Source organism: Schistocerca nitens, chromosome 4, assembly GCF_023898315.1.
Source record: "Schistocerca nitens isolate TAMUIC-IGC-003100 chromosome 4, iqSchNite1.1, whole genome shotgun sequence".
In the NCBI taxonomy this organism is placed as follows: domain Eukaryota; kingdom Metazoa; phylum Arthropoda; class Insecta; order Orthoptera; family Acrididae; genus Schistocerca; species Schistocerca nitens.
The window spans coordinates 968,798,351-968,821,288 of NC_064617.1; the positions used below are offsets into that span (position 1 = coordinate 968,798,351).

A 22,938-nucleotide genomic window follows, 5' to 3' on the forward strand; every position below is an offset into this window, starting at 1 on the left:
TGAGGGCTAGTAGGAATCCTTGGGTAACAGAAGAAATATTGAATTTAATGATGAAAGGAGAAAATATAAAAGGGCAGTAAATGAAGCAGGCAATTGTCTCAAAAATGAGATCGACAGGAAGTGCAATATGGGTAAGCAGGGATGACTAGAGGACAAATGTAAGGATGTAGAGGCATATGTCACTAGGGGTAAAATAGATACTGCCTACAGGAAAATTAAAGAGACCTCTGGCAAAAAGAGAACCATTTACATGAATATCAAGAGCTCAGGTGGAAACCCAGTTCTAAACAGAGAAGGGAAAGCAGAAAGGTGGAAGGAGTATGTAGAGAGGCTATACAAGGGCGATGTACTTGAGAACAATATTAGGGAAATGGAAGAGAAGGTAGATGAAGATGAAATGGGAGATATGGTACTGCGTGAAGAGTTTGACAGAGCACTGAAAGACCTGAGTCGAAACAAGGCCCCGGGAGTAGACAACATTCCATTAGAACTACTGACGGCCTTGGGAGAGCCAGTCCTGACAAAACTCTACCATCTGGTGAGCAAAATGTATGAGACAGGCGAAATACCCTCATACTTCAAGAAGAATATAATAATTCAAATCCCAAAGAAAGCAGGTGTTGACAGATGTGAAAATTACCGAACTATCAGTTTAATAAGTCATGGCTGCAAAATACTAACACGAATTCTTTACAGACAAATGGAAAAACTGGTAGAAGCGGACCTCGGGGAAGATCAGTTTGGATTCCGTAGAAATGTCAAAACACATGAGGCAATACTGACACTTCGATTTATCTTAGAAAATAGATTAAGGAAAGGCAAACCCACGTTTCTAGCATTTCTAGACTTAGAGAAAGCTTTTGACAATGTTGACTGGAATACTCTCTTTTAAATTCTGAAGGTGACAGGGGTCAAATACAGGGAGTGAAAGGCTATTTACAGTTTTTACAGAAACCAGATGGCAGTTAGAAGAGCCAAGGGGTATGAAAGGGAAGGAATGGTTGGGAAGGGAGTGAGACAGGGTTGTAGCCTATCCCCGATATTATTCAGTGTGTATATTGAGCAAGCAATAAAGGAAACAAAAGAAAAATTCAGAGTAGGTATTAAAATCCATGGGGAAGAAATAAAAAACTTTGTGGTTTACCGATGACATTGCAATACTGTCGGAGACAGCAAAGGACCTGTAAGAGCAGCTGAACGGAATGGACAGTGTCTTGAAAGGAGGATATAAGATGAACATCAACAAAAGCAAAACAAGGATAATGGAATGTAGTCGAATTAAATCGGTTGATGCTGAGGGTATTAGATTAGGAAATGAGACACTTAAAGTAGTAAATGAGTTTTGCTGTTTGGGGAGCAAAATAACTGATGATGGTCGAAGTAGAGAGGATATAAAATGTAGACTGGTAATGGCAAGGAAAGCGTTTCAGAAAAAGAGAAATTTGTTAACATTGAGTATAGAGTTAAGTGTCAGGAAGTCGTTTCTGAAAGTATTTTTATTGAGTGTAGCCTTGTATGGAAGTGAAACCTGGACAATAAATAATTTAGACAAGAAGAGAATAGAAGCTTTCGAAATGTGGTGCTACAGAAGAATGTTGAAGATTAGATGGGTAGATCACATAACTAATGGTGAGGTACTGAATAGAATTGGTGAGAAGAGAAATTTGTGGCACAACTTGACTAGAAGAAGGGATTGGTTGGTAGGACATGTTTTGAGGCATCAAGGGATCACCGATTTAGTATTGGAGGGCAGTGTGGAGGGTAAAAATCGTAGAGGGAGATAAAGAAATGAATACACTAAACAGAAGGATGTAGGTTGCAGTAGATACTGAGAGATGAAGAAGCTTGCGCAGGATACAGTAGCATGAAGAGCTGCATCAAACCAGTCTGGATTGAAGACCACAACAACAACACGCCTTACAAGTTTGCGTTATCATGCATTCCCTATTTAACTGAGAGAAGTCTCTCATGGCTCTTGTTTCATCTGTCGATTAGTGCCAAAAATCCAATTTGGTACATATAGGTAGTGGAAAAGTGTAACAGTATTACTGGGTTCTCTTTTTTTGCTAACATCCAAAACTTGATAAGTGGTAACTCATATCAGTTGAAGTGTTCAGTCTGTCTGAAGTTCTACAAGCTGCTGTTCTTACTCCAGAGAAAAGTTACTGTTGGATTCTGGAGACATATATGAGAATTGCACATTCAGTCATATTTGTTGACAGTTGATGGAATGAAAATACTGTGTCATGTTATTCTCAAGAACTATGAGGCTGCCGGCCGCGGTGGTCTAGCGGTTCTAGGCGCGCAGTCCAGAACCGCGCGACTGCTACGGTCGCAGGTTCAAATCCTGCCTCGGGCATGGATGTGTGTGATGTCCTTAGGTTAGTTAGGTTTAAGTAGTTCTAAGTTCTAGGGGACTGATGACCACAGATGTTAAGTCCCATAGTGCTCAGAGCCATTTTTGAACTATGAGGTAATTTGAAATGAGTTCGAGGTTACATAACTGTGTGGATTTATCTCAGAAGTAAGAGGAACCACTTCAGATTTTTCTTTTCGACATGTGATTTCCCTATTCTAAGTTTTTTTAAGAACCTGGCGAGTTTCTCACTTGACGTCAGCACACTTTTTTTTGCATACTTTTGTTAAGGTAATTTAAATAGCGAAAAATGTCAGCCAAACACGCTAACTTTGCACACCACTCCTCATGATTTAACTGAGCTGCAAAGTCTGGCTGTTTGACGCTAAGCATATTTAGTAGCTCATTTCAAAAAACCTTCTCAGGAACCAGAACCAAAGCGTCATGGCACAATTGTTTGAGGAATCTTGTCGTAACAGCCCTAGACTTAACAGAATTTACCATGTTAATGACTACATGTAAAACACTTTTAAATTCTGTTGACATGGTCTTCACCACAAGAGACTCATGATGTATGAAGCAATGTGTTGAACCTACAGTCAGGAAATCTTGTTTCAGTCTTGCAACAAATCCTTTGAATCTTCCACTCATTGCTGGTACGCCATCAGTGTAAACAAAAAGACAGCTTTTCCAGGCCAGCTCATTTTGTTCCAAAGTGCTGGATACTTAATTATATGCACCTGAACCACAGCAGTTCGGTACATGAAAGAAATTGTTCAGAAATCGAATCCTCTTGAACAGATCTTATGTAAGTCAGTAAATTGAAATTTCTTACATATATCAGTTGACTCATCGAGCTGTAGTGAAAATACACAAGTGTCTCTTAGTTCTTCATGGACACAATGAAACCAAAGATATTTCTTTCTTGGCACTGTCACCTAACATTGATTTCACTATTTCCTTACTTGCAGGAAAAATTATGTCCTGTGCAATATTATGGAGATGCATTTTCTTTTTTTTTTCACTGCTACTTCAGCTGCATTATAACTGGCCACTTGTGCTTTTTCAGAAATAATTGATCTCCTTACTATAGATTTGTCATGCTTTTCTGCTGATGAAATCAATAGACTAAAATAGTTCTTGTCTTTCCCAGATGAGTGACCATGTTTGCTACTAAATGTCTTTTCAATCTACTAGGGACGATGGATTCGTTGCTTACTTTTTCTCCACACAGGATATATTCTGGTTATGAACAGCTTTCAGGTCCACTGAATGTAAATCCAAAGTTTAAATAATTCTCTTGATACTTATGAAATATTTCAGTAGGCTGCACTGCTTTCACAAGACTTACTTTTGGAATCTGTATGTTCTCACTTGTATTACTGTTTATGTGTTTGTCTCTCTGAGCCATCTTCACCTTTTTTCCTTTAAATCAAAAATTTATCCATACTGAAAAATTAACATATTAACTGGGCACTGCATACATGTGTGTAACTAAAAATCAACCTCAAAATATGTTATAACACAGACTTCAGTAGGACTTTGAGACCTCAATCTGACTGGTGAAGATAATCTGGCAATGCGCTAGATGGAGGCTCTTGTATTGTTGCTGACTGGTATGTTACCTCCCTCTGACTGTTGTTGGCTCATATGTCAGTGTGCTGTGGGAACTTGCTACGTTGTATTGTGTGTCATGAACAAAAAAAGCCTGAGAACCAATGTGCTGTTTGTTAATTCAATATACCTTTAACTATTACTGACTTTTACAAAAAAACGGACAGTTATTGCCACCTGGAATATGTTTATGTCCTTACCTCTTTCCTCTTGCTTTAATAACCCATAGAATTACAATGACTTTTGTTAAAGGATAATTCGAAGGTCACTGAACGACTGGGATATTATTCTTTTGTGGGGCGGGGCTGAGGGTCCAGAAATTATATTGGTGTGTGAATTTCCTAGTTTTCTTACTGTTGTTCTAATCTTTGGTTTGGCATTTTCATATACTGTGGTTCTCTTTGTCATTTCTTCAACAACATAGATTTCCCCTTGATCTTTTTGTGTAAAATAAATAGATATTACATAACTAGGATAATGTTAACTACATTTGGTATTAATGCCGGCAAAAACTTTTGAATTCTGAATGGGAATAGTTTATCGAAAAATTGCCTTTTGACAGAGGAAATAACATTCTTTTGCTTCCCAGTTCTGCACTCTGATGGATTTTTGAGCATTTTATTGTGGTGTCATCTATTAATAAATGTTTCTTGTGGGTGCAGATGTTGAGGGTTAGTTGGAAAGTAAGTCCAAATTGCTGCAGCTAATCGAATGTCTTGCAAACATTGAAACACGGATGTGCACTGAATCCTGGCATGCATTGCTTGTCAAATAATGCCATTTGGATTTGTATTGTCACTCTGTGCTGTTCACAGTGGCAGTTGTTTGTAACAACTGATCAGCCTGCTGATTGTGAATTATGGTCAGTGATTCAACTTCGGACAACAAGGAACATTGCGGCAGTGGAAATTCATTGACAGATGTGCAAGTGTGTGGCTCCATTGTGATGAGTGACAGCAAAGTTCATAAGTTGATGAAAGCTTTCAAGGACAGATGGGAAAATGTCCATGATAAACCGAAATCAGGCAGGTCATCAGTGATTTCAGAAGATTTGATCATAGCGTAGATGAGAAGATTCATGAAAACTGCTAATTCACAATTTCAACTTTGGTATTGGAATTTCCGAATGTAGAACAACTTTGCACAGAATTGTCCCCGAGAAGTTGCAGCTTTGCAAATTGTGCACACATTGGATTCCCAGACTGCTTACCGAGAAACCCAAAATGAAAAGAATGGGTTGTGCACTCGAGTTTTTGGACCTATATCATAAGGAAGGTGATCAATTTTTAGAGATCGTTGTCACAGGGTATCAGACTTGAGTTTCTCATATGACTCCAGAGTCTAAGTTTCAGTCAATGGAATGGCATCACATGACATCACCAGTCAGTGTCAAGTTGAAGCAGACAGTCTCGACATGCAAGGTTACGGCACTCGTGTTTTGCGATAGACATGGAGTCTTGGTAGTAGAGTACATGCAGCAAGGCCGGGGTGGCCGAGTGGTTCTAGGCGCTACAGTCTGGAACCGCATGACCACTACGGTCCCAGGTTTGAATCCTGCCTCGGGCATGGATGTGTGTGATGTCCTTAGGTTAGTTAAGTTTAAGTAGTTCTAAGTTCTAGGGGACTGATGACCTCAGAAGTTAAGTCCCATAGTGCTCAGAGCCATTTGAACCATTTGTACAATGACAAACATAGCTGCTTATAGCACTGCCCTGACTAAACATCGACATACAATACAGAATAAGCGATGTGGCCTTCTGACATCTGGAGTTCTGTTGCTACAAGACAATGTCAGACCTCATTCTGCCATTGACACCCAAAATCTGATCTGATCCTTTGAATGGGAACAGACTGTTCACCTAATGTACAGTATGGACTTGTGGTGTAGCAATTTTCATTTGTTACACTACCTAAAAGAGTTTCTCAACAGTAAACGCTTCACAACAGTAGACAAGGTGAAAGAAGCAGATAATGACTGATTATCCTCAAAGGCGGCAAATATCTATGACTCAGGGACACAATATCTTGTAGAATGATATTATGAAAAATATTTAAACAGATATGGAAACTACGTATAAAAATAGAGAAAAAATGGAAGAAATTTTGTAAAAACAGTTTTTTGAATAAATCTCTGATGGTTCTGTTTTATAAGAAATCGGACCTTACTTTCCGAATAACCCTCATATCTTAGCCTGTTGTGATAAAATGAATATGGTATCTTTCTTGGCCACATTCTGTTGGTGGTGGCCGTTCATGCAGACAGACAGCTTGCTGGTTGTCATGCCCACGTAGAAAGCAGCACAATGGTTCCATCTTAGTTTGCAGATCACATGACTGGTTTCACAGATAGACCTCCCTGCCTTTGATGGGATAGGTGATGGCTGTGAGTGGACTGGAGTAAGTGTTGGTGAGAGGATGCATAAGACAGGTCTTGCATCTAGGTCTATTAAAGGGATATGAGCCATGAGACAGGAGGTTCAGAGAAGGTGTGGAGTAGGGATGGACAAGAATTTTGTGTAGTTTCATCGGACAGTAGAATACAGCCCTGGGATGGATGGGAGGGATAGTGGGTGGGGTATTCCTCATTTCAGGCCACACCAAGAGGTAGTCAAAACCCTGTTCAAAAACGTGATGCAGTTGTTCCAGTCCTGGGTGGTACTGAGTCAAGAGCGGAGTGCTCCTACTGGCCAAATGGTGACAATGTGGTGGTAGGTGACTGGAGAGTCAAGGCACAAGAGGTCTGTTTCTGTACAAGGTTGAGAGGATAATTCATGTCTGTGAAAGCTTCTGTGAGACCCTTGGTATATTTGGAGAGGGACGGCTCGTCACTACAGATGCGATGGCCACGGGCGGCTAGCATCACCTGGCCGTCCTCAACCTAACAAGCGACTTTCCTCAAAGTTGACTTCACCTCAAAGATGGCCACATAGGTACCTCCACCAATATCAGACCAACAAACCACCAGCAATAACTCTACTTCTACAGGTACCACCCTTTCCATACCAAGAAGTCTGTTCCATATAGGAGGAAATTAGTGTTTAACGTCCCGTCGACAACGAGGTCATTAGAGACGGAGCGCAAGCTCGGGTGAGGGAAGGATGGGGAAGGAAATCGGCCGTGCCCTTTCAAAGGAACCATCCCGGCATTTGCCTGAAGCAATTTAGGGAAATCACGGAAAACCTAAATCAGGATGGCCGGAGACGGGATTGAACCGTCGTCCTCCCGAATGCGAGTCCAGTGTGCTAACCACTGCGCCACCTCGCTCGGTCTGTTCCATATAGCCTAGCCGCCTGGCACTAGCCTTTCCCCATGTCTCCTCTATATGGTGAATAGCAATCTATCCTTTTCATAATATTGTCGTTATTTCTTCCTGAATTTTCCATTATTTCATTTCTTTGCTCGGCTGTTTGTGCTGTGTTTATTGTGATGTAAGGTGACAGAAAAAGAAACTACCAAGGTGACAGAGGGTAAAATAGTATATAAATAATAGAAGTATGGGAAATACAACATGACAGTGACATTTTGATTGCAAATTTCAGAAGGAGTTCACAGTGGGAATTTAGTTTTTCTGCCGGGAAAACGACAACGATAAGGGCAGCAATAACATTTCTTTAGATGGTTACTGATGACTTGTATATCAATTTGAGCTATTTGTTTTTTATTAAGTTGCAGTTGTTTTTATAAAATGTTGTTTACACGACTCCAATCAAAAAATATTATATAAAATTAACATTCTCAGACTCAACAAATTTGAGTGTCATAGACCCCAGAATCTACTAGAATGAAGGTTGTGTTTTCTAATTTTGTTTCATTGATTTCCTTTTCTTTTGTTGTGATGCCGCACTCCTCAATTGTTATTCTATTAAGTTGCCTTAAAACGAATATTCATCCACAGTTTTCGTATGCACTTTTCATAAATTTATAAGCTGCTGCTTCTCTGTTTTCCTACTTCGAGAGTTACATTATTCTTTACAGAATTATGATTAGAGATACTTTACCTAATACGTGACACTCAGGGCATTATATCTCAAAGTTGTATTCAAATACAGTAGAGTCCCATTAATCTGAACTATTTGGGACTGGACCTTGTTTGGATTACCGATTTGTTCAGATTAGCTGGAATTATGGTGATGAGTTTCTAGAATGAAGCATACTAAGCAGATAAGTAGGTACACCATGGTAACAAATGGGAACAAGTGTGGGAACAATGGCTCACTCTCACTCCCTGCCCTTGTTGTTGTGTATTGTTGAGACCTTTGTAGTGCCTGAGGTCAGTGCACTGCCAGTTGGCTCGCAAAGCGCTTGGTTATGTTAGTTATTGATCACTGGCATGTGGAACAGTTGTATTCGTTCAGGTGCAGTGGTGTACGTATTTTCGCCATGAGTAAATGGAAACATGCAACGTTAACTCTCAAAGAAAAACTGGATGCTTTGAAGTGGATAGACAATGGTGAGAATGTATCTCAACTGGCAACGGAACTGGGTGTTGGTAAAGCAACCATTTGTGATTGGAAGAAGAACCAAGCGATGTTTGAAAATTCACGTGCAACGTCTTCGAGAAAAACACTCAAAATTCGGCTGACTTTGGAACAGTCCCAGTACGATAAAGTGGTTGAAGCTCTTTTCCTCTGGTTTACACAGGAGAGAGAAGGGGAACTCCTTTGAGTGGAGCACCGGTTCAGGAGAAGACTGTTTACCTGAACAAGTTGATGAATCTTTTAGTGTGAGTACGGGTTGGTTGGACAGATTCAAGAAACGTCATGGATTCCGTCAGCTAACAATTACTGGAGAGAAGATTTCTTCTGACCGTGATGCAGCTAAGGAATACTGGGGTGAGTTTGAAAAAATGATAAGAGAGGGAAAGTACTCTCTCCAACAAATTTATAACGCTGACGAGACTGGCCTTAATTTTAGGGCATTGCCAACAAAAAGCCTGGCATCAAAAGTAAAAGACCATGCTTCTGGTTTTAAAATGTGCAAAGTTAGTGTGACTTTATTAGCATGCAGCAGCACTGCTGGTAATCACAAGCTGCCTTTAATGCTGATTGACAAATTTGCTGGGCCCAGAGCTTTTAAAAACTGCTACATAAACTCCCTGCCCGTATACTATCACAACCAGAAAAAAACATGGATGGTTGGTAAGCTGTTCAAAGAATGGTTTCACGGCCAGTTTGTTCCCTCTGTTTGATGGTCTTCTAAGGAAAATCATTTGTCTCCCTGTGCAATCCTTTTGATTGATAACGTGCTATCTCACCCCAGCACTGAGGAATTATGTGATGGAGAAATTGTGGCAAAGTTTTTGTCGCCGAATGTTACACCACTTCTACAGCCGATGGACCAGGGCGTACTGCAAACATTAAAACTGATTTACGGAAAACAATTTTTAAGAATGTTTATCCAAGATGATAGCATTCCTTTAGTGGACAAAATAAAAAAGACCAATGTGAAGGATGTTATTTATTGGGCCACTGAGGCATGGCCTGGCAGAATATTTCAGAAAATACTCTGAGAAAATCGTGTAGAAAACGGTGAACATCTCTTGAATTTCAGGACAACCTAGCTGAAAATGAAGAGCAAAATCTACTACAAATGATACAGACAATCCCAGAATATGAAGAAGCAAGTGAAGGAGACATAGATGAGTGGCCTGGCAGCTGATGGGGCATGTGTGGAGAACCTTACTGACACTGATTTAGTTGCTGCTGTGACTCGAGACCAGGAAGTGGACTGCTGTGACAATGAGCCTGAAAGCAACAAAGGAGAGCTGGTGCCAGTCAGTGACGCAGCGGAAGCCCCTGACCTCGCGCTACGTTATTTGGAGCAACAGCCACTGCTACACCTGCTGATTTGATGATTATGAGACGATAGCACAACTATGCGTCATATAACAGACTGTCTTCATTACATAATGACTTTTTGTCGTCTAAAAAGTAGGGATAAAATGTCCGCTGTATTTTAGTAAGTTTGACAGCTTTTCTTTCATTGTTATGCATTGTTTAAACCTAATGTTTTCTTGCCAATTTTTCTAATACATGTTTACTGTACTGTGTAAATTAAAATTGTGTGTATGTACAGCAGTTTACCGCACAGTTTTCCGTACTTAGACTAACATTTTTCATGTTTGGATTAGCGGGACCCTGCTGTAATCTTTGAAAGTGACATTCCATATGATTTTCCTTGTCTGTAGTAATCGATAAACTTCAGCATGCTTTCTTTGGAGTCAGCAGGCATTATTGTACATAATCACCTTAAAGAATAACCTCAGGACACTACGCAATGAAACACATGGGCCCCAGCTGCCTGTCATCAGCTAAACAATTCATCTGAATCTGGGAAGCAATGCAGTATGATGCACACTCTCTGATTTAAAGAAAGAATTAAGAAGGCATGCTTGCACTGTTGGAAATGTAAGTGCATTCACACAGTTGCACTGTTGGAAATGTAAGTGCGTGCATGCACACAGTTGAATAGAAAAACCTACCTTTATCGATATCCAGTGCAGTGGACTGCTCCATTCTAACTGTCAAAACTAGCTCTGCTAAGAGTAACCTACAACTTATACATTGCTGGAAAGGTTGTACACAACGCTGGTGACTACTTTGAAGCCCAGTAAAACTTTGACACATGTATCTATTTTGTCAGTTGTAAATAATAGTTGCCATTATTAAAGTTACAACCATTTTACAAATCTATGTGACTTATGTTCACTGAAGAAGAATATGTAATTTTCACAAGATGCGTAATTTTTGTCTATGTTAATTTCAAAATAATAATGGATTGATGGAATTGTTTCATTTACAGTGTGTTTATTTTTCCTTCATAATAGCAAATTGATTGTTATAAGATTGTGTCTGTGATTTGCACGCACTTTTATCTGTCTCAAATATTGTAGCATATATTGTTCTTTGATAGTGTATTCTGTAAATGCTGTAGGAGCCTGTCCATCCCAGTGACAATGCGTTCACTGCTCCGATCTTGGCACCAGCAAGCAATGAGAGGATGTGGAGGACCCAATGAGTGTGGAACACCAGCAGGAAATCAAGGAGGCCCTGGTTCAGGGGGTGGTCGTGGGCCTCCTGGCTTTGATGGTGGTCCACCAATCATAAAGACAGAACCAGACGGTGGACAGTCAGGTTGTGGTGGTGGCATACCGGGACCTGGAGGTGCAGATGGAGGTTGGCCTGCTGGTGTTGGTGGTCCGGGCAGGAGGCGTGCCTTACCTCCTCATAAAACATCTCCCTGGCACAGAGGTCTATCTGATGCTGATATCGGTTCCACTGGTGCAGATAGTTCTGCTAGTGACTCAGATTCATCTACATCGGATACACAAGACCACGGTGCGTCGGACCGCCAGGGATCAGATTTTACAGATGCAGAAATGTTTGATGTGCCAGAAGTTGAAGCCGTGAAACCTCGGAAAAGCAAGAAAGATAGAAAGGTATGCACACACCAAACCATTTTAAATAACTATACATTATTAGAACTATCATTTTTCACTGGATACATTATTTTGGCATTGCACTCTGACTGGATAAAGAGCCTTTCATGGGTATTTTTTCTCTATATGTTCTCTCCAGATGGACATTCCATTTCAAAGGCCTTGAATATTTACTTGGTCTCCTGTTTATCATATCTAATCCTGTTTGCCTTTATGAAGGCTATACTTGCTTTCATTCTTCTAAGAAATTTAATTGCTTTCACCTGCTCGGTAGTAAAGATCCAGCATTCTTTTTGTTTGTGTTTATTGGGGAAGCCATCATTTTGTAGTGTATCATTAATGCCCCTCCAACGCTTTATTTTTCAATTACACATCTGAAATTGGATTTTGTCAATTTTTATTCAATGTCTCGGATGTTGATTATTTTGGATCCTATACATCTGAACCCTTTCACTTGGTCTATTGTTCCACTGTTAACTTAGCTATTAATGTTGTTGGCTTTGCTCCCATAAATGACATTGCTGCTCTTTTGTGAGAATAAATGTCTCATTGTATTCTCTTCATACTTCAGTTTGTGAATTCTTAACACGCTGACTGCCATGGAAGTCACTGGTTCAAATACAGGTGTACTGTGAGGCTGCATGTGCCATTGGTGGATGTCGCTACTGCACACTGCTAAAATCTTGCGAGTTGTGTCGTCCTTGGAGGCCACGTGTTCTGCTAATGGCTCTCAGATATCAGCACCACTGTGTGCAAAATACCTCCAAGATATTAGCAAAGTTCTGGCAGAATATAAATAATTTCGGACTAAAGGAGACCACGTACCAAATAGCAGAAGCATTGAACTCACACAAAAAGAATGGAAACTTTGATAGCTTTTGTAAGACCTAGATAGTTCTCTCTCTCTCTCTCTCTCTCTCTCTCTCTCTCTCACACACACACACACACACACACACACACACACACACACCTGCGCATTTACACTGTGCTTGCTGCACACACAGTACCGGCAAGATTCAGGTGGGCTGGGGTGGAGATTGAGGCAGGTTAGGATTGGGTAGGAGAGAGAGTCAGGGAGAAGGAGTAGGGGTTAGGGAGAGGTAATTAGCAGCTCGGAGAAGGCAGCACGTGTGCGGGATAAAAGTGGATGGGGGAGGGGTAGCAGATGTGTGGGCTAGGCATGCGACACGTGGGCAAGTGAGTTAAGACACACAATGAAGGTGGCATGGATGTGGATTGGGAGAGGGTAAATTGTTGGGTAGAGCGTGGGGGCAGTGGTTTAGCAGAGATTAAGGACTGGAGGTTTACAGACACGACACACTGCTGAACACAACATCGTCGAGTTCAATGGCTGCTTTGGATACTTGCCTCTAGCACCACCTTTTCTCAACTATACAGATGAGAATTACCTTTTCAACACATCCTTTGCTCCCATAATCCTCCTGGCTTCAATCTCTACCAACTTTCAGCCTCCCCTTACCCTCTACCCCACAGTTTTCTCTTCCTCTGTCGTGTCTGACTCTCCCAATTTGTGCCTCATCGCCTTCACCATGTGCCACACACCGTATGCTTCGGTGCCCACGTGTTGTGTGCCTAGCCTGTGCAGCTGCCACCCATCCCTTCCACACTGCTATACTGCACTGGTGCTGCCCTCCATGTCATTACCTACCTGTCACAACCCCCCAGCCTGCTTCTCACCTCTTTCTCCATCTACCCACCCCACCACACTCAGAACAAACCCTAGCCCAGCCCACCTGCCAAAATGCAATCCCGGTATTTAATGTCCAGCTGGAAAAATGTTAGTGCAGAGGGGTGGGGGGTGTACTCCAGCTCATCAAAGGATTGGTTCCAAAAGCATGCTAAGTTTTCTGTTTATTACTCAATACTTACGCTGTTTGATGATAGGTCTCCTTTACTCTGAAATTATTTACAGGTTATTTTTGTTCCAAAAAAGCAACTGGAACTAAGTCATATGATTATTAAGGGAAATGCACCTCCAAAGAAAACAGTCAAGGTCTGGGAAATTGTTGCAGTTCATATTCGGGTCAATCCACATGAAGTGGTCCAGTGATGGTTGCTTGACCATTTTTAAATATTTTACGTTTTTATACGTGATTGCCCTATATTTGAGAAGTTCAAAACATAGTTTTAAAATAATTTATCTTGCACCTTTACTAGATGGCGGCCATTTTTATTTGTAGGCGCGTAACGGTTTTTCAGTCTGGAGACATTAGCGAAAATTTGAAAGTTACAACATTGCAGTTGATGTGATTGTTTGTAGAAAAGTGTCCTCTACAACATTCTCTATTACACAAAATACCTAATTCAAGAATAATCGGTCAAAATGACCTCCAAAGTTTGGTATCCAAATTTTCAAAAATCCACTTTTTAAGCTCAAAAATAACAAACAAGGAGTGATTGTGAGAGTCTATTTTTTCCCTATACTTAGATATCATACACTGCTAACCTCACATAGAACAAGAAAACTTACAAATATTTCCTTAATTTTTACTTTTTGAAAATTTTCATTTTTTGTAAGGTTTGGAGTTAGTTATCTCAGGTGGGACTGAATATAAAAACATGACTTTTGCACAGTTTGTACACCTGTTTGATAGAAATGTACTGTAAAAATTTCAACATTGATATCTGACTGTGAACAAAGATATGATTTTTTTTAAATGAGGAAATAATTCACATTACTCTAGAATTGACCTTTAAATGGTAATTAATTGTAATTGGTAATTAATTGTAATAAAATTTGATTGTGACATATATTTAGTTAACACTATCACCCAATATTCATTTAGTTTATTTATTTTTACTAATGCAATATTAAACAATAGGAGCTTTCTCTTTTGTTATATGGTAATAAAAATGTCCATTTACGTTTAGGTTTATTGTCAATAAAGAAGTATGTTATTGCTGGGTGTCTTATTGTAGAAGTACATTATTGCTGGGTGTGGCATTGTTGTAGTCAGTCTGTTTTGAAACCTCTGTTAGAGTGGATGTACATACTTCATCGAGATTGTAGAACTTGTTATGTGCTTTGTTCTGTGTGTAATTTGTAATTAATTTTGAGAGATTAACTGGAATGCAATAACATGGATGAACAGTGCTCTGTTGGACAGATAGCAAGTGAAGTGTGTCACAAAACAATTTACGGTTCAGTATCAAAAAACTTGAAAAATGTCAATGACTTTGATGAAGTTAGACGAACTTTGTTTTAATTTCTATTAAGTTCTTATGTAACACTGGTTTGTGAGTATCATTAGAAGAAATATATGCAGAAGTGCAAACACATTTTTGGAAGAAAATGCTGTGATCCACTTAAAGTTCACAAAAAGCTTATTTCTAAGGTTTGAGGGAAATAAAACTTGAACATTTCTCCTTGTTATGTGAGAGTGAAACAGCATCCCAAGTGAAATGTAATGTGATTCCTGGAAATTCCCTGTGCCCAAATTGTTACTCAAAAATATTTGTTGTGAATCTAGAACCAGAATCATGTAACCTTGTTAATGACATTTATATTCCTAATGAGGAAGCTGTTAGCACGTTGGATTTTGCTTGTTCTAAGTTAGACGTATCTCTTGCTTTGAAAATAATAAAATTAAGTAGCAGAAAAATAAAAACAGCTATTGAAAATAAGATGCAACAAATTTCAGATAAAATTAGAAAAGTCTTGGGATCATGCCTTAATAATACAGAGACCAACATTATTTCTAAAGAAGAAGAAAACCTACCACCAGCATCATCTGATGCTGAATGTTGGAGCTTAATAGAGAAATTAAAGATTAAATGTTCAGTGAAATCTAAAGAGAAAAAGTTAAAATTTTAAGTTTGCTCCCTGACTCATGGTCAAGAGTAAAAATAGTTCATGAATTAAGCATTTCTCACCGTTTGGTTAAACTAACCTGAAAATTAGTGAAAGAGCAAGGCATTCTTCCAGTTTTAGGAAAGAAGAAAGGAGTAGGTATAAGTGAAGAAACAATTAAAAAGATCCAGTAGTTTTTTGAAGATGATGAAAACAGTAGAATGTGTCCAGGTTGCAATGATAACAAAAGAGTTGTTATAAATGGAGTTAAACTAACAAAGTAGAAACGACTAGTGCTGTCAAATTTAAATGAACTTCATGGAACTAGAAAGAGTTACTAGATGTAATGATCTGTGACACTAAAAGTTATGACTGCATGATGAGTTTGTGTAATAAATGCCCTGGTAAGGAAACCGTTATTGAATTGTTTCGCGGATGTGATGAGGAAATGCCAGACAGTATTACCTTCAAACAGTGGGTCACAACTGAGAGGGCAGAAATGATAACAGTGGTTAAATCTCAGGAAGAGTACTTGGAATCTTTAATTGATAACTTACCAAAACTTAGAAGTCACCACTGTGTTTCTAAAATACAAAGTAAGTTTTTGAAAGGCTAAAAAAGCACAACTAGGCTACATGAAACTGAATGTATAGTGCTAGCTGATTTTGCAGAAAATTTTACATTTGTGATTCAGGATGCAATACAAGGGTAACACTGGGTCAATGACCTGGAAACAGTGCATCCATTTACACTCTACTTTAAAAATGAGAAAGATGAAATTTGCAGTTCTTCAATTTGCATTCTAAGCGACTACTTCCATGTGTTTCAAAAGTATGTTATAAATTTAAAAATATATATATATATATATATATATATATATATATATATATATATATATATATATATATAACAGAGGGAAACATTCCACGTGGAAAAATATATCTAAAAAGAAAGATGATGAGACTTACCAAACAAAAGCGCTGGCAGGTCGATAGACACACAAACAAACACAAATATACACACAAAATTCAAGCTTTCGCAACAAACTGTTGCCTCATCAGGAAAGAGGGGAAGGAGAGGGAAAGACGAAAGGATGTGGGTTTTAAGGGAGAGGATAAGGAGTCATTCCAATCCCGGGAGCGGAAAGACTTACCTTAGGGGGAAAAAAGGACAGGTATACACTCGCACACACACACATATCCATCCACACATACAGACACAAGCAGACAAGCGCTTTTGTTTGGTAAGTCTCATCATCTTTCTTTATATATATATATATATATATATATATATATATATATATATATATATATATATATAAAAAGAAAGATGATGAGACTTACCAAACAAAAGCGCTGGCAGGTCGATAGACACACAAACAAACACAAATATACACACAAAATTCAAGCTTTCGCAACAAACTGTTGCCTCATCAGGAAAGAGGGAAGGAGAGGGAAAGACGAAAGGATGTGGGTTTTAAGGGAGAGGGTAAGGAGTCATTCCAATCCCGGGAGCGGAAAGACCTTAGGGGGAAAAAAGGACAGGTATACACTCGCACACACACACATATCCATCCACACATACAGACACAAGCAGACATATTTAAAGAATATGTCTGCTTGTGTCTGTATGTGTGGATGGATATGTGTGTGTGTGCGAGTGTATACCTGTCCTTTTTTCCCCCTAAGGTAAGTCTTTCCGCTCCCGGGATTGGAATGACTCCTTACCCTCTCCCTTAAAACCCACATCCTTTCGTCTTTCCCTCTCCTTCCCTCTTTCCTGATGAGGCAACAGTTTGTTGCGAAAGCTTGAATTTTGTGTGTATATTTGTGTTTGTTTGTGGGTCTATCGACCTGCCAGCGCTTTTGTTTGGTAAGTCTCATCATCTTTCTTTTTAGATATATTTTTTCCACGTGGAATGTTTCCCTCTGTTATATATATATATTCCCAGGGTTGAGAAGCTGATATACTTTTCAGTATAAAAACAAAAAGAATTTTTCAAATCTGTGCAACCACAAAGTAGACTTTGGGTTGGAGGCTGAATGGCAGTTTTGTCATGGTAAAAATGTATGTGATGGAGTAGGAGGTACAACAAAACATGAAGTAAGTAAAGACCAGCCACAAACAAAATTCTCACAGTACAGGACATGTATGTCCTTTGCAAGGATTATATTAAAGGCATTACCTATTTTCTGATCAAGAAAGAAGTAGTGGTTCTGCATATGAAAACAACACTTCAGACCAGATTTGAAAACTGTGTAGGAATAAAGGGAACAAGGCATTTCCACAAAATTCCTTGGCGTTGTAGGAAACTTAGTTCGATGCTATGTAACATCAGAAACCAAAATTTATGAGGATCATTGTGTCATTAAAATTAAATCACTATCTTTAACGTTGAATGACATAGTGGCATGTGTGTGATGGGCAGTGGTGGCTTGTAGAGGTTGAAAAAATGAGTTTGGAAAACAATGATGTTTTTGTGCATTTTTACTACCCTGCTGGTGCAAGAACATCATTCAAGAAATCTACTAGTGTCAAAGAGTGGATACCAATGAAAAATGTTGTAAGGAAACTTTCAGTGTTTGAACTTACTACAGCAACAGGGAGGTCTTATTCTATATCACAGAAGCTGTCTGAAGAAATCACAGTTCTTAACATTCACCACCAGGTTTGGGAACAGTTACAACTCGAAGGATGTTAATTGAAAATATTTATTTTAAGTATGTCAGAATAATGTAGCCTAAATGTTAATTTCAGTGATGTTTCGACTTTTTGTATATAATTTAGTACCTTACTTCTACAATAATCGATTATATCCCGCCAATATCACACATGAATAGGCAACAGTCATAAGATCAGTTGTAGAGTAATGTGAATTATTTCCTCATTTTAAAAAATTCATATCTTTGTTCACAGTCAGATATCAATGTTGAAATTTTTACAACACGTTGCTATCATATAGGTGTAAAAACTGCAAAAATCGTATTTTTATATTCAGTCCCATCTGAGATAACTAACCCCAAACTTCACAAAAAATGAAAATTTTCAAAAAAGTAAAAATTAAGGAAACATTTGTAAGTGTTCTTGCTCTATATGAGGCTAGTAGTATATGATATCTAACTATAGGAAAAAAATAGGCTCTCATAAATCACTCCTTGTTTATTATATTTGGGCCTTAAAAGTGGATTTTTGAAAATTTGGATACCAAACATTTGGAGGTCATTTTGACTGGTTATTTTTGAATTTAGGGTATTTTGTGTAATAGACAATGTTGTAGAGGACACTTTTCTAAAAACAATCATGTCAATTGCAATGTTGTAACTTAACCCAGTGCAGAGGTATTCATATTTTTGCTAACGTCTCTAATCTGAAACATTGTTGCGTGCTTACAAACGAAAATGGCTGCCATTCAGTAATGGTGAAAGGTAAAATATTTTTAAAAGCTGTTTTGAACTTTTCAATTGAAATATTTAAAAATGGTCTAGCAACCAACTTAATTTTTATCGGACCACTTCATTTTAATTGATCTGGAAACTTGAAAGTGAAGCCTTCAATCACTTCATAAAGCTAGTGTGAGTCTGTTTTAATCTCATGGGTTCAAACGACAGATACACCATGTGTGTAAATTCCTACAGGCTGTCTAAAGATGCAGAAATCAGCGTATTTTCATAATATAAATTGAAAAAGTACAAAACATCTTCTAACACACGTGTATAAATTAGAGAAAGCATACTATGGATAAGACATGATTGCCATTATTGAGCTTGAAATCATTACCAAGTATTGTTATACAGTATCTGATCAAAAGTATTCGGTCACTTATTAGTGGACATTATTATAGGCTGTGTCCACCCTTCACCTTTATGATGGCTTGAACACTGTTGGGAATACTTTACATGAGGTGTCTGATTGTCTGTGCAGCTCATTCTTCCTCAAGAGGTGAAACCAGTGAAGGTAGTGATGTTGGACATTTGGGTCTGGAGCGAACTCAGCATTCTAACTCATCCCAAAAGAGTTCCATTGGGTTCACACTCGGACTCTGAGTAGGCCAGTCTGTAGACAACTGCCTCACAGATGCTTCATGAGAGCATGCATTGCCATGCTGATAGAATCAATAGTTGTCTCTGAACAGTTCCTCTTCTGTACACAGGATACAGTGCTGAAAAATGTCTGTATCCTTCGTCGTTTAGTGTTTTCTCGAGTACAATAAGGAGACCACACCCTAACCACAAAAAAAATCACCTATATCGTAACACAACCTCCTCCGCACTTCACTGTTGGCATTACACGTGATGGCATTCACCAGACTCAAACCCTTCTGCTGGATTGTCACTGGGTACAGCATGATTCATCACTCCAAAATCAGCCATTTTTAGTCATCTATCGCCCAGTGGCACCTCTCTGTACACCGAAATTTGTAACTTATGAAGAGCTGCTCCACCATTGTACCCATTCTTTTTTAACTCCTTACGCTTAGTCATTGTGCTAGCTGGACTGCTGGCAGCATTTTGGAAATCGTGAGTGATATTTTCTGCTGATTCATGCAATTCTTTATAATCAGTCTCCACTATGAATGACAGCCTCTGTTCGTCCGTACTTGAGGTCTGCTTGGTCTTGGGTCAGCTGTGGTTAACATAACCCACATATTGTTGTAGTAAGATCCACATGCAGTTCATACACTTTGTTGAGACTGCTGGACAGCATACTCTAGAAATATTCAAAACATCAACCACAGTCAAATTGGACATCCCTAGAAGGTTTCAAATGCCCCTGATGGATGTGTTACTCAGGTGACATCCAATGACTAGTCCCCACTTAAGTCACTGAGCTCTCCTCACAGACCCTTTCAGCTGCTCCTGCTTTTCTGCAGACAACACAATACTCTCATACTCCTTGTATATTGAGGGGTCTGCATTTCATGACATCTAGTGGTGAATTCTACATTAGATAGGGATGTTTAGGTACTTTCAATCAGATAGTGTCCCAGTGGAAAATTGCTCCTATCAGAGCGCAAAAGGATGAATATGCTCCTTTTTAAAAGTGTCTGACTGAAAAGTGGGGTACCACCTGCCTTATGTTACCTTTCCCAGCACCTCCTTTTTAACATGCAACTTATCTCACACTCCAAGAAGCTCCCCTAACTTTAACCCACTCACACCCACTAGTCCATCACATAAGTTGCTCATACCCATCCACTCCCACTGCCCATTCTCAGTCTCTCATTCAGCCCACGACCACAGTCTCCTTCATTCTGCCCTACTACTACTACTACTACTATTACTACTGTCTCTTCTCACTGTCACTGTCTTCCACTTGCTCTCTCTTACTGCTACTATCTCATTCACTTTATCGCACTACTGCTGTCTCTTCTCTGTGTCACTGTCTCTCTATTTGTCATCGTCACTTTCATAGACTCTGTCTCTTATTATCGCTGGATCTCACCCACATCCATTTTTACCATCTCTTTATTCCTTTCCCAGTGGCACTCTGTCCTTTACTCGTTTCCAGCACTGTTCTGTCACTGTCAACTGTGATTCACTGCGCCCTCTTTCTCTCTCACTGCCATTTTCTCCTTCACTCTTTCTGTATCACAACTACTGTCTGCTATCTTCCCGCATTAATTGCTTTTCCATCTCTTACCCACTGACAGTATCTCCCCCTCTCTCTCATATTTTCATATGCTAAAATTTTTGGGAATATTTTTAAAGATGCTGAGGAAGGTAGAATGAGGCAGTTAGTACCTCACTTTATAGTTGAATACTTTTAAAAAGGAGGATGTTTGCCCTTTTTTGTGTATTCCAATAGATGAATTTTTCTCTGAATGCCTTCCTTCCTCACTGCTTCAGCAAGAAATGTCCCTCATATTAAAAGAACTTCATGGATCAGTAAAATTTTGATAGTTACTTAAGTGAAACTGAAATAAAACAAAACCAATTTTTCACCTCAGGCTGGATTTTATGTGCACAAAAATTTTGCATGTGCTTCAGTACAACAACATAGGATAAAGATATCAAGAAAATTTTCAAGGTTGTTTGACATCAGGCTCTTAGGAATATAGTATAAAAATTTCAGCCATTTACTGTGCATAACGAACTTGGAATCTGTGGCTTGGTTTTGGAAAAAAAACTTTTTTTTTTTTTTTTTGTAAGGAACTGCCCATGAACTAATGGTGCCTCCATAAGCCCCAGAAGGCCCATCTTAGACCACATTAAATGCAAAAAGAACCAACTAATTTGCTCAGTTTTCCTAACCAGGAGGAAGTGTGTAATATTCATACTTTGACCCTGTGCTGTAGTATAGTGACATTAAGACGATCCTTGTGTTGGGCATACAGTGGCTCCTAGGCTGAGGGCTAGCCGAACCAGTTCACCCTACGTATTTATCACCAATATAACTAGAGGTATGAGCCTCAGAAGAATCCCATTTTTATGTGTGGCATTGTGGAACCTATATGCACTGCATGCTGTCGCACGCATACCGATTTATTCAAAAAGACATCGACCCTGTATATAAGATGACCCCCTGTTTTGAAGAGACCTTTGAGAAATCTGACTTATCAAATTTTCAGAATGTTTGTTGATATAAAGTACTTACGGTCAACCTAAAGAAGTTAATATTTTCTATGTAAACAGTAGTGGTGTTTTAACTATGTAGGAAAAGATAGATTGCTACTTACTTACTATAAAGATGACACATTAAGTTGCAGACAGGTACAAGTTGCAGAATGCTCGCCTGAGCTGCCAGCTTTGGTGGTTATGTGCGTGTGAGGTGTGCTTGCTTGTGTGAATGAGCAGTGTGCGTTTATTTTTCTGAGGAAGGCTGCAGCTGAAAGCTTATGTGTAGCTGTCTTTTAATTGTGTCTGTCTGCAACTTAATGTGTCTTCTTTACAGTAAGTAAGCAGCACTCTGTGTTTTCCGACAGTGTTGATATTTCTACCTGGAGTTCCCATTGCTCGATTAGTGGTGTTTTCTTAGATAGATTATATGACATTGGCACACAAATAGTTTTTCATCAAAAGCTGTGGGAAGTCACTGAACTGCGTTGTAACATAAGTCCCATCCTCTTCATCATTGTCACGTACCAGCTGGTACTTGCTTCAAGTCTCGCAATGTGATCTGTTGAAACATCCTCTTCACCTTCAACAGCTTAATTCTCTAGTATGCAGGAAGGCATTTCTCTTTGCACATACTTTGTAACCTGCAGCTCCAGCTCATGAACCTTCCCTGACTTGGTGCCCTGAAAGTCTGACATGTTGAGCTGATGATGTGTAATCGCCTACAAACATTTGTTTCTATGATATCAAGTTTCCTTGCTGCTGCAATGTTATCTGTGGCTTCTGCATCATGAGTAACCATCAACTTAAAATTAATTTTGTGTTGTGTATGTAAATCAGTTGTGAACTGCACATTTCTCAACAGAATTACAGCAGTCATTTGCTACCGTGTCATTTGCTACCATTCTCATTCACTACAATGTACTATTTTTACAACATTAAGCAAACTGTCAGGTAGCCAAGTGGATGCAACTGGAACACTAGCAGTCTCTAATTTATACTTAGTAGTTTAGTTCTTGTTTTCACATATTTTTGTGAAGAAGTGAATTGTACCTGTGTCTTTTATTGTGCTGTCTACTGTTTAATAACTTACTGTAACTTTTTGTGTAAATTCTGGTGAATTAACTTAGTATAAACTGCCTTTCTACTGTTGTATCAATTAGAG

At 39.0% G+C, this 22,938-nt stretch overlaps 1 protein-coding gene across 1 annotated transcript in view; it reads left to right on the forward strand.

Moving 5' to 3' along the window:
- The window catches only part of LOC126253653 (mediator of RNA polymerase II transcription subunit 1-like), a 186,253-nt gene that overhangs the window by 106,444 nt on the left and 56,871 nt on the right, over positions 1 to 22,938 (forward strand). Inside the window, exon 10 of the mRNA XM_049955167.1 lies at positions 10,904 to 11,408. Coding sequence (XP_049811124.1) covers positions 10,904 to 11,408 — 505 coding nt within the window. The remainder of the gene's footprint in view (positions 1 to 10,903; positions 11,409 to 22,938) is intronic.